Source organism: Astyanax mexicanus, chromosome 8 (assembly GCF_023375975.1).
Source record: "Astyanax mexicanus isolate ESR-SI-001 chromosome 8, AstMex3_surface, whole genome shotgun sequence".
In the NCBI taxonomy this organism is placed as follows: domain Eukaryota; kingdom Metazoa; phylum Chordata; class Actinopteri; order Characiformes; family Acestrorhamphidae; genus Astyanax; species Astyanax mexicanus.
Window position 1 is genome coordinate 1,797,945 of NC_064415.1, and position 22,502 is coordinate 1,820,446.

Consider the following 22,502-nt stretch of genomic DNA (forward strand, 5'->3'; position numbering starts at 1 on the left):
GATGAACTCTGAAGCTACATGGAGTTTGGAGGTGTGTAGTGATGAACTCTGAAGCTACATGAAGTTTGGAGGTGTGTAGTGAGTGATGAACTCTGAAGCTACATGAAGTTTGGAGGTGTGTAGTGATGAACTCTGAAGCTACATGAAGTTTGGAGGTGTGTAGTGATTAATAAACTCTGAAGCTACATGAAGGTTGGAGGTGTGTAGTGATTAATAAACTCTGAAGCTACATGAAGTTTGGAGGTGTGTAGTGATGAACTCTGAAGCTACATGGAGTTTGGAGGTGTGTAGTGATGAACTCTGAAGCTACATGGAGTTTGGAGGTGTGTAGTGATGAACTCTGAAGCTACATGAAGTTTGAATTTGTGTAGTCATGAACTCTGAAGCTACATGAAGTTTGGAGGTGTGTAGTGATGAACTCTGAAGCTACATGAAGTTTGGAGGTGTGTAGTGATGAACTCTGAAGCTACATGGAGTTTGGAGGTGTGTAGTGATGAACTCTGAAGCTACATGAAGTTTGAATTTGTGTAGTCATGAACTCTGAAGCTACATGAAGTTTGGAGGTGTGTAGTGATGAACTCTGAAGCTACATGAAGTTTGGAGGTGTGCAGTGATGAACTCTGAAGCTACATGGAGTTTGGAGGTGTGTAGTGATGAACTTTGAAGCTACATGGAGTTTGGAGGTGTGTAGTGATGAACTCTGAAGCTACATGGAGTTTGGAGGTGTGTAGTGATGAACTCTGAAGCTACATGAAGTTTGGAGGTGTGTAGTGATGAACTATGAAGCTACATGGAGTTTGGAGGTGTGTAGTGATGAACTCCAAAGCTACATGGAGTTTGGAGGTGTGTAGTGATGAACTCTGAAGCTACATGAAGTTTGGAGGTGTGTAGTGATGAACTATGAAGCTACATGGAGTTTGGAGGTGTGTAGTGATGAACTCTGAAGCTACATGAAGTTTGGAGGTGTGTAGTGAGTGATGAACTCTGAAGCTACATGGAGTTTGGAGGTGTGTAGTGATGAACTCTGAAGCTACATGTAGTTTGGAGGTGTGTAGTGATGAACTCTGAAGCTACATGAAGTTTGGAGGTGTGTAGTGATGAACTCTGAAGCTACATGAAGTTTGGAGGTGTGTAGTGATGAACTCTGAAGCTACATGAAGTTTGGAGGTGTGTAGTGATGAACTCTGAAGCTACATGAAGTTTGGAGGTGTGTAGTGAGTGATGAACTCTGAAGCTACATGGAGTTTGGAGGTGTGTAGTGATGAACTCTGAAGCTACATGGAGTTTGGAGGTGTGTAGTGATGAACTCTGAAGCTACATGAAGTTTGGAGGTGTGTAGTGATGAACTCTGAAGCTACATGTAGTTTGGAGGTGTGTAGTGATGAACTCTGAAGCTACATGAAGTTTGGAGGTGTGTAGTGATTAATAAACTCTGAAGCTACATGGAGTTTGGAGGTGTGTAGTGATGAACTCTGAAGCTACATGGAGTTTGGAGGTGTGTAGTGATGAACTCTGAAGCTGCATGTAGTTTGGAGGTGTGTAGTGAGGGATGAACTCTGAAGCTACATGACGTTTGGAGGTGTGTAGTGATGAACTCTGAAGCTACATGAAGTTTGGAGGTGTGTAGTGATGAACTCTGAAGCTACATGGAGTTTGGAGGTGTGTAGTGATGAACTCTGAAGCTGCATGTAGTTTGGAGGTGTGTAGTGAGGGATGAACTGTGAAGCTACATGAAGTTTGGAGGTGTGTAGTGATGAACTCTGAAGCTACATGAAGTTTGGAGGTGTGTAGTGATGAACTCTGAAGCTACATGGAGTTTGGATGTGTGTAGTGATGAACTCTGAAGCTACATGGAGTTTGGAGGTGTGTAGTGATGAACTCTGAAGCTACACAAAGTTTGGAGGTGTGTAGTGATGAACTCTGAAGCTACATGAAGTTTGGAGGTGTGTAGTGATGAACTCTGAAGCTACATGAAGTTTGGAGGTGTGTAGTGATGAACTCTGAAGCTACATGGAGTTTGGAGGTGTGTAGTGATGAACTCTGAAGCTACATGAAGTTTGGAGGTGTGTAGTGAGTGATGAACTCTGAAGCTACATGAAGTTTGGAGGTGTGTAGTGATGAACTCTGAAGCTACATGAAGTTTGGAGGTGTGTAGTGATTAATAAACTCTGAAGCTACATGAAGGTTGGAGGTGTGTAGTGATTAATAAACTCTGAAGCTACATGAAGTTTGGAGGTGTGTAGTGATGAACTCTGAAGCTACATGGAGTTTGGAGGTGTGTAGTGATGAACTCTGAAGCTACATGGAGTTTGGAGGTGTGTAGTGATGAACTCTGAAGCTACATGGAGTTTGGAGGTGTGTAGTGATGAACTCTGAAGCTACATGGAGTTTGGAGGTGTGTAGTGATTAATAAACTCTGAAGCTACACAAAGTTTGGAGGTGTGTAGTGATGAACTCTGAAGCTACATGAAGTTTGGAGGTGTGTAGTGAGTGATGAACTCTGAAGCTACATGAAGTTTGGAGGTGTGTAGTGATGAACTCTGAAGCTACATGAAGTTTGGAGGTGTGTAGTGATGAACTCTGAAGCTACATGAAGTTTGGAGGTGTGTAGTGATGAACTCTGAAGCTACATGAAGTTTGGAGGTGTGTAGTGAGTGATGAACTCTGAAGCTACATGAAGTTTGGAGGTGTGTAGTGATTAATAAACTCTGAAGCTACATGAAGGTTGGAGGTGTGTAGTGATTAATAAACTCTGAAGCTACATGAAGTTTGGAGGTGTGTAGTGATGAACTCTGAAGCTACATGGAGTTTGGAGGTGTGTAGTGATGAACTCTGAAGCTACATGGAGTTTGGAGGTGTGTAGTGATGAACTCTGAAGCTACATGGAGTTTGGAGGTGTGTAGTGATGAACTCTGAAGCTACATGGAGTTTGGAGGTGTGTAGTGATTAATAAACTCTGAAGCTACACAAAGTTTGGAGGTGTGTAGTGATGAACTCTGAAGCTACATGAAGTTTGGAGGTGTGTAGTGAGTGATGAACTCTGAAGCTACATGAAGTTTGGAGGTGTGTAGTGATGAACTCTGAAGCTACATGAAGTTTGGAGGTGTGTAGTGATGAACTCTGAAGCTACATGAAGTTTGGAGGTGTGTAGTGATGAACTCTGAAGCTACATGAAGTTTGGAGGTGTGTAGTGAGTGATGAACTCTGAAGCTACATGAAGTTTGGAGGTGTGTAGTGATGAACTCTGAAGCTACATGGAGTTTGGAGGTGTGTAGTGATGAACTCTGAAGCTACATGGAGTTTGGGGGTGTGTAGTGATTAATAAACTCTGAAGCTACACAAAGTTTGGAGGTGTGTAGTGATGAACTCTGAAGCTACATGAAGTTTGGAGGTGTGTAGTGAGTGATGAACTCTGAAGCTACATGAAGTTTGGAGGTGTGTAGTGATGAACTCTGAAGCTACATGGAGTTTGGAGGTGTGTAGTGATGAACTCTGAAGCTACATGAAGTTTGGAGGTGTGTAGTGATGAACTCTGAAGCTACATGGAGTTTGGAGGTGTGTAGTGATGAACTCTGAAGCTACATGGAGTTTGGAGGTGTGTAGTGATGAACTCTGAAGCTACATGAAGTTTGGAGGTGTGTAGTGATGAACTCTGAAACTACATGGAGTTTGGAGGTGTGTAGTGATGAACTCTGAAGCTACATGGAGTTTGGAGGTGTGTAGTGATGAACTCTGAAGCTACATGAAGTTTGGAGGTGTGTAGTGATGAACTCTGAAGCTACATGGAGTTTGGAGGTGTGTAGTGATGAACTCTGAAGCTACATGAAGTTTGGAGGTGTGTAGTGATGAACTCTGAAGCTACATGGAGTTTGGAGGTGTGTAGTGATGAACTCTGAAGCTACATGGAGTTTGGAGGTGTGTAGTGATGAACTCTGAAGCTACATGAAGTTTGGAGGTGTGTAGTGATGAACTCTGAAGCTACATGGAGTTTGGAGGTGTGTAGTGATGAACTCTGAAGCTACACAAAGTTTGGAGGTGTGTAGTGATGAACTCTGAAGCTACATGAAGTTTGGAGGTGTGTAGTGAGTGATGAACTCTGAAGCTACATGGAGTTTGGAGGTGTGTAGTGATGAACTCTGAAGCTACATGGAGTTTGGAGGTGTGTAGTGATGAACTCTGAAGCTACATGGAGTTTGGAGGTGTGTAGTGATGAACTCTGAAGCTACATGGAGTTTGGAGGTGTGTAGTGATGAACTCTGAAGCTACATGAAGTTTGGAGGTGTGTAGTGAGTGATGAACTCTGAAGCTACATGAAGTTTGGAGGTGTGTAGTGATGAACTCTGAAGCTACATGAAGTTTGGAGGTGTGTAGTGATTAATAAACTCTGAAGCTACATGAAGGTTGGAGGTGTGTAGTGATTAATAAACTCTGAAGCTACATGAAGTTTGGAGGTGTGTAGTGATGAACTCTGAAGCTACATGGAGTTTGGAGGTGTGTAGTGATGAACTCTGAAGCTACATGGAGTTTGGAGGTGTGTAGTGATGAACTCTGAAGCTACATGAAGTTTGAATTTGTGTAGTCATGAACTCTGAAGCTACATGAAGTTTGGAGGTGTGTAGTGATGAACTCTGAAGCTACATGAAGTTTGGAGGTGTGTAGTGATGAACTCTGAAGCTACATGGAGTTTGGAGGTGTGTAGTGATGAACTCTGAAGCTACATGAAGTTTGAATTTGTGTAGTCATGAACTCTGAAGCTACATGAAGTTTGGAGGTGTGTAGTGATGAACTCTGAAGCTACATGAAGTTTGGAGGTGTGCAGTGATGAACTCTGAAGCTACATGGAGTTTGGAGGTGTGTAGTGATGAACTCTGAAGCTACATGGAGTTTGGAGGTGTGTAGTGATGAACTCTGAAGCTACATGGAGTTTGGAGGTGTGTAGTGATGAACTCTGAAGCTACATGAAGTTTGGAGGTGTGTAGTGATGAACTATGAAGCTACATGGAGTTTGGAGGTGTGTAGTGATGAACTCCAAAGCTACATGGAGTTTGGAGGTGTGTAGTGATGAACTCTGAAGCTACATGAAGTTTGGAGGTGTGTAGTGATGAACTATGAAGCTACATGGAGTTTGGAGGTGTGTAGTGATGAACTCTGAAGCTACATGAAGTTTGGAGGTGTGTAGTGAGTGATGAACTCTGAAGCTACATGGAGTTTGGAGGTGTGTAGTGATGAACTCTGAAGCTACATGTAGTTTGGAGGTGTGTAGTGATGAACTCTGAAGCTACATGAAGTTTGGAGGTGTGTAGTGATGAACTCTGAAGCTACATGAAGTTTGGAGGTGTGTAGTGATGAACTCTGAAGCTACATGAAGTTTGGAGGTGTGTAGTGATGAACTCTGAAGCTACATGAAGTTTGGAGGTGTGTAGTGAGTGATGAACTCTGAAGCTACATGGAGTTTGGAGGTGTGTAGTGATGAACTCTGAAGCTACATGTAGTTTGGAGGTGTGTAGTGATGAACTCTGAAGCTACATGAAGTTTGGAGGTGTGTAGTGATGAACTCTGAAGCTACATGTAGTTTGGAGGTGTGTAGTGATGAACTCTGAAGCTACATGAAGTTTGGAGGTGTGTAGTGATTAATAAACTCTGAAGCTACATGGAGTTTGGAGGTGTGTAGTGATGAACTCTGAAGCTACATGGAGTTTGGAGGTGTGTAGTGATGAACTCTGAAGCTGCATGTAGTTTGGAGGTGTGTAGTGAGGGATGAACTCTGAAGCTACATGACGTTTGGAGGTGTAGTGATGAACTGTGAAGCTACATGAAGTTTGGAGGTGTGTAGTGATGAACTCTGAAGCTACATGAAGTTTGGAGGTGTGTAGTGATGAACTCTGAAGCTACATGAAGTTTGAAGGTGTGTTAGAAAATGGGAGAATTGCTTCCTGAAGGGGTTACATAATCGCCAGAATCTCTGAGTGGTGTGTTCTGGGTAGTGTAGTCTTGTGGTGCTGAATTGCAGATAGAGCGAGTGTTGTGGAAACGAGAGCGCTGGTGTGACACTGTGAAAGTAAGACTGTCTTCTTCTTTTCTCTTTCTGTTCCATGTTTTCAGTTCTTAAGTTTCTCTTTTTGTTGGAGGAGCTGTTTTTGTTATGTTTGTCCATTTTATTGTTCTGGGAAATCCAGCTCCTCACTGGCATCCTTTGTTCTTTTCCCACCAAAATCCCCACATTAGGTGTGGGCTTTTCTTTTGGATTTCACCTGTTTTCAGAACCCACTATTTTAGGTCTTTATTCCGGCAATTTTTAATCCCACCTGCTTTGCTAGAATAATGGTAGAGTGTAGCAAGAAGGCAGCCTGAGTTCATGTCTATATTATCTTCAGTTTATATCTATGTGCTCTCAGTCTTGTTTCAGATTCAACATTTAGATTCTGAACATCAGGAAATGTTTATTTTCCATAATTTTTTATTATTATGTATTTATGAATCATAAATTCAAATATATATAATATACGCCAAAGAGTATTAGAACAACCCTATTATTTAGTTTAGTCTGTATGATCCTGACAATCTGCTTTATTATTATTTTATCTTTATCTTATCAATGACTTTATTACTGCAGTTCTTCTCCTGTCAGATTAACTCTAATTCTAATTATTTTCTGCTGAAACTGAGACTCAGTCCATAATCATGTTAATCTGAGCTAAAGGCTAAAGCTGCTGTTTCCATGTGGGTCAGCCAGACGTCTTCCTGTAGCAGTTTTTTTTCTCCAGTTTCTAAGAGTCTTTATTTGAAGGTGTAGAAACAGTACTCACCGCTCTCTGACTTCATCTGTAATTTCTCTAAAGAAAAGAAAGAACTTCTACTTTTAATAGTTACAGAGTTCTCTGTGTTTCTAGTTATTATGATGATGAAAGTGTGAATGTGCTGTAAGTGTGTAAATGCTGGAGTAGAGAGTAACAGCAGTAATTCCGACAGTTTCAGCAATGATTTAAAACAGAATAAGTAGGGCTGCACGGTATTTGAAAAAAAATAAATTGCAAATGTTTTTCTTTTGACTATATATATATATATATATATCGCAATATTAAATGCAAGGTCCATGACATCACCAGCCCCACCCAGAGTATCTGCTTATTCCAGTAGCTCTGTCTGTATTGTCCTTTTTTTCTTTTACATTTACTTATTGTCTCTGTGCCGCTACACACGTCTGATGTGCATGTTAATTATATCCTAAAAGTATTTTTATCCTGGATAAAAACTCTGGAATTTCCTCCTTCAATAAAGTATCTAAAATCTTAAAACTAAATCTTAAAGAACTTTCATTTCTAAAGTCACTTAGGAACTCGTTTTTGTTTTTATTGTATTTTTTTGTAATAAATATTCACACGTCATTATATTTTCAATCATTGATTAATCCATTTTACAGCTTTGAGTATCTTTATATCAGGAGATTAGCATGCTAACTGTCGCTAAGTGTGAAGTGTCTGAATAAAGTATTAAATAGCAGTAAATCAGCTGTTTATATAGTAAGTAGTGGAGTTGAAGCTAAATGGTGAAGCTGCTGGTGATAATCACTATTAGTGAGCTGTGTTATGTAGTAATTTATCACAGTTATGTGATTGGATTGAGTTCAGAAGCTGAACTGGTGGAGGGAGAAGCTTCAGCTTCATCAGACTAAAAACACACGATCAGAACCACTGAACCCAGATCAGGATCAGACAGGATGATCAGAAAAGAGAGATACGAGGTTTTAACTGCTCACCTGCAGGAGATACAGATCCTCCAAAAAACACCGGAGACCAAGTTCAGCTGAAGAGAACCGGATTCTGGAGATGAAGTTTTACTTTCCTTTCTCCTCAGTGACATCACGAAGACACGCCCACTGCCTCAGGTGTGCTGCAGGTGCAGGTTTTGTCCACCAGGTGGAAGAATTTAACCACTGAATTTACAGATTCCTCCTACTGATCTTCACATCTCAACCAATACAAACAATAAACTCCTTAAACTACAGTGATACACATTACCTGACTACACTTAATTATTCCAACATGGTGCGTCATCTTTAACACACCTTTAACTTCCTTTTAATAAATTATTTACTTCATATAAATATGTGTAATCTTACCTTCACAAGCGTTTGAACTCCTTGTTTTTATTTACTGGACAAGTCTCTTATTACTTTTTTAAGATGTCTCCATGTGTGCATCATCTTCAGTAAATTCAGCAGGTAGTCGTTAAATTTCTTAAACAATTATACTAAAAGGTCTAATATCAGAACATCCAAATATCGACTAAAAGCACTTGCATCATTTTTACATATTTTAGTCTGTAACAGAGTTTAAAAAAAACTACAAAAATAATATAAAAAGAAGAACTACATGAAATAATAAAAATTCTTCAAAATTATTATTTTAAAGTATTATTATTAGATTAACCTTTAGTGAGCAAAAGGAACTCTTATGTTTTATACTCCTGTTGGAGGTTGGTTGATGTGCTGTAACAGTAAAAATGTAATTATTTTTTTATGTTTTTATTTTGGACTACGATTCCCTGTGCTCTGTCAAGTTGTGCTACCTTGTCAAACCGTGCTACCCTTGTATTATTTCATTAGAAAAAAAGCACCATATTAGAAACATTACTGGAAAATACTCTCAACAGAAGCCTAGGTAGGATATGTGTATAAGCTAAATCACTGTATCAGGTAAAGTTTAAAAAGATAAACATAACAAAAATATACGTGATTAGAAAACGTTTTAATATAGTTTTTATAGTTTTATAGTTTATTAATTTTTTTAACTTTTAATTACACTGTTTTTAACTTGTTAACATGGAGGCAGGTTGTTTGATGCTCCCAATAAAAAAAATAAAGAATTATGATAAACATATGTAAAAACATTGGTCGGCGCATGCTCAGTCTCGTATAGAAGCACATATTGATGGGTAGAAAAACTCGACAGAACACCTGCATTAACAAGACAACTGCATGTTATTTTTCTCTTAATTGTCCCTTCGCGGCTCCCGTAGCTTCAGAGTAGCTTGAGTGCAGTGCAGCAGTAAGCAGAGCTGAGAAGCTTCTTAAAAAAGTGCTGTTTTAAGCAAATATAGGTATTTTTGAGACGCGTTAACGGCAAAATGAGGTTTTATATCAGTTCTACTCACAGTTCTGTGTATTTTTAGAAAGTATTAAAGCATATTTTGGCTATTAATATTACTGAGGAGAGACTAAGGTTAGCGCAGAGCTAGCTAATATTACTGAGGAGAAAACTAAGGTTAGTGCAGAACTAGCTAATATTACTGAGGAGAGAACTAAGGTTAGTGCAGAGCTAGCTAATATTACTGAGGAGAGAATTAAGGTTAGCGCAGAGCTTGCTAATATTACTGAGGAGAGAATTAAGGTTAGCGCAGAGCTAGCTAATATTACTAAGGAGAAAACTAAGGTTAGCGCAGAGCTAGCTAATATTACTGAGGAGAGAACTAAGGTTAGCGCAGAGCTAGCTAATATTATTGAGGAGAAAACTAAGGTTAGGGCAGAGCTAGCTAATATTAATGAGGAGAGAACTAAGGTTAGCGCAGAGCTTGCTAATATTACTGAGGAGAAAACTAAGTTTAGTGCAGAGCTAGCTAATATTACTGAGGAGAAAACTAAGGTTAGGGCAGAGCTAGCTAATATTACTGAGGAGAAAACTAAGGTTAGTGGAGAGCTAGCTAATATTACTGAGGAGAGAACTAAGGTTAGCGCAGAGCTAGCTAATATTACTGAGGAGAAAACTAAGGTTAGCGGCAAGGTTGACAATATTACTGAGGAGAGAACTAAGGTCAGGGCAGAGCTAGCTAATATTACTGAGGAGAAAACTAAGGTTAGCGTAGAGCTAGCTAATATTACTGAGGAGAAAACTAAGGTTAGCGTAGAGCTAGCTAATATTACTGAGGAGAAAACTAAGGTTAGTGCAGAGCTAGCTAATATTACTGAGGAGAGAACTAAGGTTAGTGCAGAGCTAGCTAATATTACTGAGGAGAAAACTAAGGTTAGTGCAGAGCTAGCTAATATTACTGAGGAGAAAACTAAGGTTAGCGCAGAGCTAGCTAATATTACTGAGGAGAAAACTAAGGTTAGTGCAGAGCTAGCTAATATTACTGAGGAGAAAACTAAGGTTAGCGCAGAGCTAGCTAATATTACTGAGGAGAAAACTAAGGTTAGCGCAGAGCTAGCTAATATTACTGAGGAGAAAACTAAGGTTAGTGGAGAGCTAGCTAATATTACTGAGGAGAGAGTGTTACATGTAACTGAGACTAAGCTGCACATTGTTTAAATGTATTTTATTTTATTACATTTTTAATGCAGCAATGTGTTTATTCAGTGATTATCATACTGTTTTATCGATAGTGTATGTATATGTTAAGAAGCAAAGTGTTTTATGACATGATGTCTATTTTTGATAATGTGTCAAATTTATATATTCAAGATGCAATCATAAAGATAAAATCTTAAAATAAATATATATATATTTGTATATTTTTGCTCATCTTTTTTCTTTCTCTCTCTTTTATCTCCAGGTGTGTTTCCTCTCTTCCAGGTGTGAGTAAACAGCAGGTACTGTATCTGTCTTTCAGCCCTGTTGGGGAGTAAAGGCACGCCCTGGTGGTCGTGGGAAATTTATATAAATTATTTAAAAATTATTATTAATTATCCTTATAATAATAATACTAGAAATAATACACTTTATTTTAATCAGTCAACCAATCTACCTTCATTATTATCTGTATTTATTTTACTCAGAAAAATATTGAGTTTAACATTCAAGAGTATAACAATGGCAATAAAACAAGACCAGATATTTAAATCCTAAGAAAGCAGCAAAAAACAATAATTTATTATTAAGAACTAAAGAAAATTAACTTTCAAGAAATACAAAATACAGATAATAAAATGTAATATAATTAAATGATAATAGTAGAAACTGTAACAGGTTGTGTTACAGAGGGAGTGAGAAATTAAACTACTAAATAATAAAAAATAAAGGTAAATATCTGTATCTGATGTATCTAGTCTTTATTCTCTGGTCTCTGAGCTGATCTAAATCTGATAATGAAGGAGATCAGACTTTATCTGAAGAGATAACTCTGTCTGTTAGTGTGGAACACTGACACGGCTTTTAATGAAGATAATAAATCAGAAAATGGAACAGAAAACCAGACCATCTCCCACAGCGTTCCTCCTCTGGAACGTTTTATGTTCTGATTAGATAAAGACATTCGGAAGAGTAAAACCAGATAAACCCATTAAACCCAAAGAGCACTGTAGCAGCAGCTGTTAAGCATGGTGGTGGGAGCATCATGCTCTGGGGCTGTTCTGCTTCCAGTGCTCCTGGTACATTACACACAGTGGATGGAATAATGGAGAAGGAGGACTTGCTCAGAATTCTTCTTCAGCAGAACCTCAAACCATCAGCTGTACAGTTTAAACTTGGAGTGAATTAAGAGCCCCAACAGGACCGTGACCCAATCACACGTCAGAGATGGTTGTGGAACAGGATAAAGCAGGTTAATAATAAGCTTTTGGAACCGACTTCCCAACGTTTGTGCTCCCCTGTTCAAATGATCTGTATTGTTGATGTTCTGAGTGTAAATACGTGAAGAAATCTACAATAATTCTACAGAAACAAACTTGTAGATGAGCTTTTCTGCAGATTCTAGACTCTTCTAAACTGCTGTTCCCCATCCTTTAGATAAGAGCAGAAGGTGGGTTGTTTGGTTAGTAGTAAACAGGACGCGGTGCAGACTGGAACTGATAGAAAAAGAGCTTCATGAAAGCAGATCTTTATTAGAGTTTATTCAGGACAGTAAATAGGATGAAACTGGCTCTGCAGCACAAGACAGAACACAGTGAAACAGGTACAGGTAGCTTTACCTGCTGTCTGATTAACTGTGTACAGATTACAGTACAGACTAAATATCACTTTTCATAAATGATGCTAAAAAGAGGATTTAGAGATGAGCCTCTTTAACACAGAGCAACTGGATCAAAGATCCTGATTTAATCTTCATTTATTACATTTTTACATTCTTCATTCACTGGATTTGGGTATTTGATGAATGGAGCTGAAACAGATATTTATAAAATAAACTACTTTTATATTTTCATATTTTAACTCATTTTATGAAATTCTGCAGTTCAGAGTTTAAACTATCCTGATCTGCTCGTTTTCTCCAGACATTATTTCTCTTTTTCTACCATTTTATAAGCTTTTCTCACAACCATGTACATAAACTGTCCTGCGGTGTGACATTATATTACAGTAAAATAAAAAATAGTTCATGTAATTAACCCTGCACATTTTGATAACTGATTAAATATATATTTTAAACTTTATTAACTAATTTACTAAGAGTTATATTTACATTTTCTCAAAGTAGAGCCGTCACACCGCAGGACTGACGAAAACTGAAACGTTAACTGTTTCACAGAAAGTAGGAAATCTGTAAAATTAATAAGAGATTCAAACATTCAAATCACAGCCAAACATCTGAAGGACCTTCTGTTTCCTGCTTCACTAAAGAACCCCTAGAGATGACCATCAAACTGCCAGTTTAAAAACCTGATCATTTTCATCACAAAGCCTTAAAAATGTCCTGTGATAATTATTGTAGGAGTCTGATCCATTTTAAAACATTTTACTGGTAAAGTAAACATGATTAAAGCCATTATAAACAGTTCAGATATTACTGATTTATTCTGTATAAGGGTTTATATTTCATAATTCATTCATATTACGTCACACCACAGGACATTCTTCATTCTGTTTACCTCACAATACAAATCTAAATAAAACATAAATCTATTTTACATCACTAACAGAAGATTTATGGAGGAAAATACACTCTAATTAATATTTTTACTTGATTACTGTAAAATCATGCATCGTTTAACCCACCCATTTATATTTTATATAGAAATAGAAAGATTAACTAATTTTACTGTGTAAAATATCAGAGAAAATATTATTTTTGGGGTAAAAGAAGCTCATTTATGATGATGAACAGGAGTGATGATCAGTGGAGCTGAGTTTTTACCTCCATCATTGAGACAGGGACTGAAGTATGGATATATTTTCTCAGTGAAAGACTGACCAGTGAAAGAATAGATATGAGAGCTGGTCTCAACATCATAGAAGGAGACCAGACCCTCCTCATAATCCACAAACACCCCCACCTTCTGGAGAACCTGATTTAAGGAGAGGAGGACAGGAGGAGAATCACCAGCTTTATATTCAGTTTCATTCCTCAGCCATATAGACCAGAATCCATTCTCAGGACTGACTGTAATCTTCCCCTTCCTGTTACTGGACTCTCTGATCACTCCTAAATCCCACTTACTCTTCCCTCTGACCTGAACCTCATAGTAAAACCTCCCTGAGGAGAATCCCTCCTTTCCCAGAACAAAGGGAACCAGATTAAACCTCTGTGGAGAATCAGGAAGGTTCTGTCCACTGTCTCCACATGTGACTTCTTTCCCATCATCAGACAGGATGAGATTAGGATGAGCTGTATCAGGATCCAGAGTCACATCCACTGAGAGAAACACACACAATTTAAACCCATTTTAACATCATACAGCACCAACTACACAACATACACACTCTGTATTTAGTCATGTGATCAGGACGAGACAACATACCTGCATATTGTTGAATTCTCTTCAGTTCTGTTCAGAAAAGAATAATAAACAATAGAAACAACTGTCAGAATTTAAATTATGTTTAATTAACTGTTTAATGATGTCTGATTAATATGAAGTACAGTAGATAATATTTGATGGAAATTCCAGCACAAAACTAGAGTTTATTATAATTATCTGATGTATAAAATTACACCATTGTTTCTGTATTTAATTTAACATTTTAAAATACTGCTAACAATCTAATTCCAGACTGTTTTGTTGTAATTGTGATTCATTCCTGTGTACATTTTTTTTTTTGATCAGATGATTTTCACATGGTTACTGATATTTTTGCATATTTTGTCTCATAAGAATGGACTGATTAACCCTTTAAACATAAATATAATACAAATAACATGCAACACCCAACTCTCAACACTAGATACCTGACCAACCACCTGAGACAGAAGAGCAACCACCTGGAACACTACAGCTCGCACTACACTGGCTAGCAGCCACCAAGCAACTGCTAAGCAACATTATGAGTTATTGTAGTAACCACGTAGCAACAACACAGCAATCAGCTGGGCTACCATAGAAACCATCCAGAAACAACGCAGCAACCACATGGGTTACAATAGGCCAACCAGCTGGGATACCACAGCTATCAAGTCACGCCAAATTAATTTTAATAGTCAAAGCAGCTAATAGGAAACAGTAAGAGGACATGAGATCAACAATACAAACTATATAAAATATTTTTAAAAAATCAAATAGCAAGACCATATCAACTACCTGGAATACCACAGAAACCACTTAGCAACATTGTGGCAATTACCTGGTAAACCCCAGCAACTGAGTAGTGACTACCTAGGAAGTTCATTGCAACCACTTATCAACACCATAGGAACCACCCGGGATACAATAACAACTAATGATCAACTACATAAAATGCCATAGCAACCACCTAGCAACATCATGGAAACCAGATAGAATAGAGAAACAGCTTTCTGATCTGTTAACGATTCTACATTTTCATCAGGAATTACACTTTTCTCATTTTTAATATATTTTTATTATGTTTTTGCAAAGTTTCCACAACGTTTTGCAGTTTTGGAGGAACATCATCGTCATCATCATCAAACTTCATATGACTCACATCCAACACCTGAAACTCCTGCCAGGTGATTCTCTGCTTCTCATCCCCCTCTCCCACCTCATCCACTGCCCCTGTTTCTCTTGTAAAGATGTAGCTGCAGGTCGTATCTATTGGTCGTTCCTCTGGTGTTTTGGACTTGCTGAATTTAATAAGGTAAATAGGAGAAAAAATCTAAGCTCTGACTGATCAGTATATACTTACGGGTCTTAAGAACCTTCCTCATCTCCTCACTGAGGGCTTCCTGAAGCTGAGACAGAGCTCTCCTCAGAGTTTCCACCCTCAGATGAGTGTTAATCCTGACGTCAGTCCAGGTCTTGGTGGGTGGGGGTCTGCAGAGGGAGGGGTAAACCTACAGTACAGCAGGAGAGAGGAGAAACCCCTCAGCATGGGCAGTGCTGTCCTGTGCTGGACTGCATTACTATTGAGGAACAGAGGGACTCTGACCTGTAGGAGGTGGAGGTGGTCCTCAGTGTGGGAGATCTGCTCCAGCTCAGTGTCTCTCCTCTTTAGCTCAGTGATTTCCTGCTCCAGCTCTTTAATCAGCTCTTCAGCCTGCCTCTCTGCTGCTTTCTGCTTCTCCTCCATCACCTCCAGCAGCTCCGCCTGGCTCCTCTCAATGCAGCGCACCAGAGCCCTGAAGACCTCCACACTGTCTGCTTTCTCCTTCTCTGTGTTTTTCTGACCAATCCAGACCAATCACATTCATCACAATCACAACAGAGTGGAAGTGACTGAAGGCTGGAATGTTACTGATGTGATATTAGAAACAGTCAAATAAAACTCAGACTCACCTTATTGAGATCTACAGAGTGATTGATCTCCTCAATCTTCTTCATTCGGTCCTGGATCATCTGCTGAACATCTGCCTGTGTCTTCCCCAGCTGAGTCTATGGACATTAGACACATTATAAGAAAGACGCTCATTAATCTGAGGAATCTGTAGCATAGAAAATAAATGAGGGTTAATTTAAGTGAATGATTCTTTCTTTAAATATCTGACCTTCTTCTCTCCACTCTCCTGCTCTACAGGAACAGTGCTGTGAGTCTTGTGGTCTGTCTCAGTGCAGAACCGACACACACAGGTCTGGTCGTCTCTACAGAACAGCTCCAGGGGTCTCTCATGATTCTGGCAGATGTAGTCCTGCAGGTTCTCCACAGGGTCCATCAGCTTGTGCTTCTTCAATAAAGGAACTCTGAGATGAGGCTCCAGGTGTGTTTTGCAGTAGGAGGTCATGCAGGTCAGACAGGACTTCAGAGCATTGTTTTTATTTTCAGAGCAGGTGTCACAGAGCACATTCGTAGGTTTCTCTGAAGATCTGCTGGATTCCACCTGAAGCGACTTCTTGAACTGAGCAGTCAGTCCAGAGATGAAGGTGTTCACACGAAGCTCAGGTCTTCTGGAGAACTCCTCCTTACAGAAGGGACACTGGCAGTGTGAGCTGCTGTTCCAGAACTCTCTGAGACAGACCATGCAGAAGTTGTGTCCACATGGAGTAGAGACCGGATCAGTGAACACACCCAGACAGATAGAGCACTGAAACTCATCTTCAGACAGGAGACTGCTGGAGGAAGCCATGACTGATAGAGGAAACACAGACATCATGAAGATCCAACATTTTTCATAATAATAATTATGCTGCTGCAGTAGAGTAGCAGCAGTAACACCATCTGTTCCACCGCTGCTTTACTACAGACTGAGAGTTTGGAAATGTACATTTTGTAAAATCCATTTCCAAACCTCACTTTATTTATGTTGATGCTTACCATATGTAAGCTGTTACCAGTGATATATTTGCTAGAAATAACTCTAAACATGTTTTTTTCTATGCTGAAATTACTTTTTAAGTTTAGTTTTAAGTAAATTTGTCTTTTCTGTTTTTTTTTTTTTTCATTTACTTATTGTCTCTGTGCCGCCATATACAGTCCCCTCCTAAAGTTTTGGAACAACAAGGCAGAATCCCTTATTTTTGTTGTGCACCAAAGTCATTTCGATTTAAGACAAAAAGGTTAGTATGACATAACAGTTCAGAATCTCAACTTTCATCAGATGTGATATACCAATAAGGAAATACCACCCTTTCTTGAAACCCACCCATTTTTCAAATGAGCAAAACTATTGGAACATGTGACTAAAAGGTGTTTCTCATTAACCAGGTGTTGCAATTAAGGTTGTTTGTTAAAGCACTAAAAAGGTATGCTTGACTACTCTCCTTCTTGGCTTTGGTTAAACCTATACAGATTGTAAAATATTTGTAAAAGAAGATAAACCACAATGAAGACCAGAGAGTTGTCTATGAGAGAAAAGCAAGCCATTTTGAAACATAGAAAAGAAATCAATCCGAGCCATTGGAAAAACATTGGGCATAGCAACCACAACCATTTGGAATGTCTTGAAAAAGAAAGAAAACACTGGTGTACTGAGCAACAGGCGCGAACAGGTCGACCAAAAAAAACAACACCCTCTGAAGAATTGTCCTAGCTGTAAAGAAGAACCCAAAAACTACAGTAAGCCAGATCACCAACGACCTCCATAGAGCAGGGGTGAAGGTATCCCATTCCACTGTTCGGAGAAGACTCCGAGAGCAGACGTATGGAGGACATACAGCACGGTGCAAACCCCTCATCAGAATCGGAAGGCCAGATTGGAGTTTGCCAGAAAGTACAGAAATGAGCCACAGACATTCTGGAACACAGTTCTATGGACTGATGAAACCAAAATTAACCTCTACCAAAGTGATGGAAAGGCCAAAGTGTGGAGGAAGAAGGGAACGGCCCAAGATCCAAGGCACACAAGCTCATCTGTAAAGCATGGTGGAGGTAATGTCATGGCTTGGGCATGCATGGCCGCTTCTAGAACAGGCTCAATCATATATATTGATAATGTAACTGATGATGGTAGCAGCAAAATGAATTCAGAGGTGTACAGACAAGTTTTGTCTGCCAATGTAAGGAGGAATGCTACCAAACTAATTGGCAGCAGTTTCATTTTGCAGCAGGTTAACAACCCAAAACATACAGCAAAGAAGACAAAGGAGTTCATCAGGGGGAAAAAGTGGAAAACTTTAGACTGGCCAAGTCAATCACCTGATCTTAACACGATTGAACATGCATTTTACCTCCTCAAGAGGAGACTGAAGGGAGAATCCCCCCGAAATAAACAACAATTGAAAGAAGCTGCCATAAAAGCCTGGAGTAGCATCACAAAGGAAGAGTGCAACAGATTGGTGATGTCCATGGGTCGCAGGCTTGAGGCAGTTCTTAAAAGCAAAGGTTTTTCCACCAAATACTGAGTGTAATTCATTTCAACTTTGTTTGTTCCTTTACTTTTGCTCATGTATAAAATGGTGTGGTGTAATACAAACAGTGATAAATCCAGATTAACTTGACATATTTTGAAGACAATACCAGTAAATAAAAGCTGAGATTCTGAGCTCTTGTCTCATATCCATGTTTTAGTTTTAAACGGAAAGGTCTTTAGTGAACAACCATATATATATATGGTGTGCATTTTACTTATATCCTACAATTTTATCATAAATATATGGAACTCTGGAATTTCCTCCCTTCATTTAAAGTCACTTTGAAACTCGTTTGTTGTATTTGTTTATAATAAATATTCACGCATCATTATATTTTAGATTATTGATTAGTCCATTTTACAGCTTTGAGTATCTTTATATCATGCTAACTGTAGCTAAGTGTGAAGTGTCTGAATAAAGTATAAAATAGCAGTAAATCAGCTGTTTATAAAGTAAGTAGTGGAGTTGAAGCTAAATGGTGAAGCTGCTGGTGATAATCACTATTAGTGAGCTGTGTTATGCAGTAATTTATCACAGTTATGTGATTGGATTGAGTTCAGAAGCTGAACTGGTGGAGGGAGAAGCTTCAGCTTCATCAGACTAAAAACACACGATCAGAATCACTGAACCCAGATCAGGATCAGACAGGATGATCAGAAAAGAGAGATACGAGGTTTTAACTGCTCACCTGCAGGAGATACAGATCCTCCAAAAAACACCGGAGACCAAGTTCAGCTGAAGAGAACCGGATTCTGGAGATGAAGTTTAACTTTCGTTTCTCCTCAGTGACATCACGAGGACACGCCCACCGCCTCAGGTGCAGTTGCAGGTTTTGTCCACCAGGTGGAAGAATTTAACCACTGAATTTACAGATTCCTCCTACTGATCTTCACATCTCAACCAATACAAACAATAAACTCCTTAAACTACAGTGATACACATTACCTGACTACACTTAATTATTCCAACATGGTGCATCATCTTTAACACACCTTTAACTTCCTTTTAATAAAGTATTTACTTCATATAAATATGTATAATCTTACTTTCACAAGCTTTTAAACTCCTTGTTTTTATTTACTGGACAAGTCTCTTATTACTCTTTTAAGATGTCTCCATATGTGCATCATCTTCAGTAAATTCAGCAGGTAATCGTTATATTTCTTGAAGAATATACTAAAATGTCTAATATCAGAACATCCACATATGAACTAGTTAAAAAGTTAAAAAGACTACAACAAATCCAAAAGAACTACATAAAATAATATAAATTCTTCAAAATTATTATTTAAAATAATTATTATCAATTACTATAACCTTTAGTGAGCAAAAGGAACTCTTGTTTTGTTTTATACTCCTGTTGGAGGTTGGTTGATGTGCTGTAACAGTAAAAAGTTAATTATTTGTCTTTGTTTTTACTTTGGACTACAATTTCCTGTTCTCTGTCAAACTTATTTCTTTAGAAAAAAAGCACCATATTAGAAATCCTATTAGAAAATACTCTCAGCAGAAGCTTAGGTAGGATATGTGTATAGGCTAAATCACTGTATCAGGTGACGTTTAAATAGTTAAATATAAAAAATATATATTATTAATATTAATTAATATACCTGATTACAAACCGTTTTTATATAGTTTGTATAGTTTATTATTATTTTAACTGCTAATTACAGCGTTTTTTTTAAACATGGAAGCAGGTTGTTTGATGCTCCCGATAAAAAAATAAAGAATTATCATGATAAACATGAAAACATATGCGAAAACGTTGGTCGGCGCATGCGCAGTCTCGTAAATAAGCACATATCTATAGGTAGCAAAGCTCGACAGAACACCTACATTAACAAGACAACTGCGTGTTTTTTTTTATTTAATTATCCCTCCGCGGCTCCCGTAGCTCCAGAGAAGCTTGAATGCAGTGCAGCAGGTAAGCAGAGCTGAAAAACTCCTTAAAAAAGTGCTGTTTTAAGCAAATATACGTATTTTTGAGAAACGTTAACGGCAAAATGAGGTTTTATATCAGTTCTACTCATAATTCTGTGTATTTCTAGCGAGTATTAAAGCATATTTTGTCTAATAATTTATTATTTCTGCCCCGGTTGGATTATCAGCGCTGAGTTACGGCCGTTTTAGCGCCAAAACACTAATTTACATATTAGAGGAGAAAATTATGGTTAGCGGCAAGCTAGCTAATATTACTGAGGAGAAAACTAAGGTTAGTGCAGAGCTAGCTAATATTACTGAGGAGAAAACTAAGGTTAGTGCAGAGCTAGCTAATATTACTGAGGAGAAAACTAACTTTAGTGCAGAGTTAGCTAATATTACTGAGGAGAAAACTAAGGTTAGCGCAGAGCTAGCTAATATTACTGAGGAGAGAACTAAGGTTAGTGGAGAGCTAGCTAATATTACTGAGGAGAGAACTAAGGTTAGTGGAGAGCTAGCTAATATTACTGAGGAGAAAACTAAGGGTAGTGCAGAGCTAGCTAATATTACTGAGGAGAAAACTAAGGTTAGTGGAGAGCTAGCTAATATTACTGAGGAGAAAACTAAGGTTAGTGGAGAGCTAGCTAATATTACTGAGGAGAAAACTAAGGGTAGTGCAGAGCTAGCTAATATTACTGAGGAGAAAACTAAGGGTAGTGCAGAGCTAGCTAATATTACTGAGGAGAAAACTAAGGTTAGCGGAGAGCTAGCTAATATTACTGAGGAGAAAACTAAGGTTAGTGCAGAGCTAGCTAATATTACTGAGGAGAAAACTAAGGTTAGTGCAGAGCTAGCTAATATTACTGAGGAGAAAACTAAGGTTAGCGCAGAGCTAGCTAATATTACTGAGGAGAAAACTAAGGTTAGTGGAGAGCTAGCTAATATTACTGAGGAGAAAACTAAGGGTAGTGCAGAGCTAGCTAATATTACTGAGGAGAAAACTAAGGTTAGCGGAGAGCTAGCTAATATTACTGAGGAGAAAACTAAGGTTAGTGCAGAGCTAGCTAATATTACTGAGGAGAAAACTAAGGTTAGTGCAGAGCTAGCTAATATTACTGAGGAGAAAACTAAGGTTAGTGCAGAGCTAGCTAATATTACTGAGGAGAGAACTAAGGTTAGTGCAGAGCTAGCTAATATTACTGAGGAGAAAACTAAGGTTAGTGCAGAGCTAGCTAATATTACTGAGGAGAGAACTAAGGTTAGTTGAGAGCTAGTTAATATTACTGAGGAGAAAACTAAGGTTAGTGCAGAGCTAGCTAATATTACTGAGGAGAAAACTAAGGTTAGTGCAGAGCTAGCTAATATTACTGAGGAGAAAACTAAGGTTAGTGCAGAACTAGCTAATATTACTGAGGAGAAAACTAAGGTTAGTGAAGAGCTAGCTAATATTACTGAGGAGAAAACTAAGGTTAGTGCAGAGCTAGCTAATATTACTGAGGAGAGAGTGTTACATGTAACTGAGACTAAGCTGCATATATTGTTTAAATTGATTTTATTTCTTTATTTTTTAATGCAGCAATGTGTTTATTCAGTGATTCTCATACTGTTTTATTGGTAGTGTATGTATATATTGAGAAGCACAGTGTTTTATGATATGTGTCTATTTTTGATAATATGTCAGATTTCTATATAGGATTCAAGATACAATCATAAAGATAAAATCTTAAAATAAATATATATATATATTTGTCTCTTTTTGCTCATCTTTTTTCTTTCTCTCTCTTTTATCTCCAGGTGTGTTTCCTCTCTTCCAGGTGTGAGTAAACAGCAGGTACTGTATTTGTATTTCAGGCCTGTTGGGGAGTAAAGGCACCCCCTGGTTTTGTGGGCATTTTATATAAGATAATTTAAGAATTATTATTAATTATGCTTTCAATAATAATACTACAAATAATACACTTTATTTTAATCAATCAACCAATCTACCTTCATTATTAGCTGTATTTATTTTACTCAGAAAAACATTGAGTTTAAGATTCAAGAGTATAAGAATGTCATTAAAAGAAGACCAGGAATTTAAATTCTTAGAAAGCAAAAAAACAATAATTTATTATTAAGAACTAAAGTAAATTAACTTACAAAAAAATAAAAAATACCAATAATAAAATGTAATATAATAAAATGATAATATATCATAATAGAGGGAGTGAGAAATTAAACTACTAAATAATAATAATTAAAGGTAAATATCTGTATCTGATGTATCTAGTCTTTATTCTCTGGTCTCTGAGCTGATCTAAATCTGATAATGAAGGAGATCAGACTTTATCTGAAGAGATAACTCTGTCTGTTAGTGTGGAACACTGACACGGCTTTTAATGAAGATAATAAATCAGAAAATGGAACAGAAAACCAGACCATCTCCCACAGCGTTCCCCCTCTGGAACGTTTTATGTTCTGATTAGATAAAGAC

At 38.0% G+C, this 22,502-nt stretch overlaps 2 protein-coding genes and 1 long non-coding RNA gene across 13 annotated transcripts in view; 1 reads left to right on the forward strand and 2 right to left on the reverse strand.

Moving 5' to 3' along the window:
• The window catches only part of LOC111191213 (nuclear factor 7, ovary-like), a 430,228-nt gene extending 422,405 nt beyond the window's left edge, over window positions 1-7,823 (reverse strand). The window contains exon 1 of the mRNA XM_049482620.1: window positions 7,757-7,823. The gene's annotated coding sequence lies outside the window, so the exon portion shown is untranslated. The remainder of the gene's footprint in view (window positions 1-7,756) is intronic.
• The window catches only part of LOC111190634 (E3 ubiquitin-protein ligase TRIM39-like), a 419,370-nt gene that overhangs the window by 389,797 nt on the left and 7,071 nt on the right, over window positions 1-22,502 (reverse strand). For 3 of the 7 annotated variants that reach the window (XR_007440324.1, XM_049482615.1, XM_049482611.1), the window contains exon 6: window positions 13,670-13,696. Coding sequence is in view for 6 of the 7 variants with exons in the window: in XM_049482615.1 (XP_049338572.1) it covers window positions 13,670-13,696 (27 nt within the window). In the remaining variant the exon portion in view is untranslated. Of the gene's footprint in view, window positions 1-12,688; window positions 13,564-13,669; window positions 13,697-15,011; window positions 15,160-15,254; window positions 15,489-15,601; window positions 15,698-15,810; window positions 16,389-22,502 lie in introns of those variants that run through there. The other 4 variants (XM_049482616.1, XM_049482612.1, XM_049482613.1 and 1 more) reach the window with 4 other exon arrangements.
• The window catches only part of LOC125803919 (uncharacterized), a 112,288-nt gene that overhangs the window by 85,083 nt on the left and 4,703 nt on the right, over window positions 1-22,502 (forward strand). For 2 of the 5 annotated variants that reach the window (XR_007440352.1, XR_007440350.1), the window contains exon 3: window positions 15,840-15,925. This is a non-coding gene — a long non-coding RNA (uncharacterized LOC125803919). Of the gene's footprint in view, window positions 1-10,548; window positions 10,586-15,839; window positions 15,926-19,872; window positions 20,034-21,823; window positions 21,861-22,502 lie in introns of those variants that run through there. The other 3 variants (XR_007440351.1, XR_007440354.1, XR_007440353.1) reach the window with 3 other exon arrangements.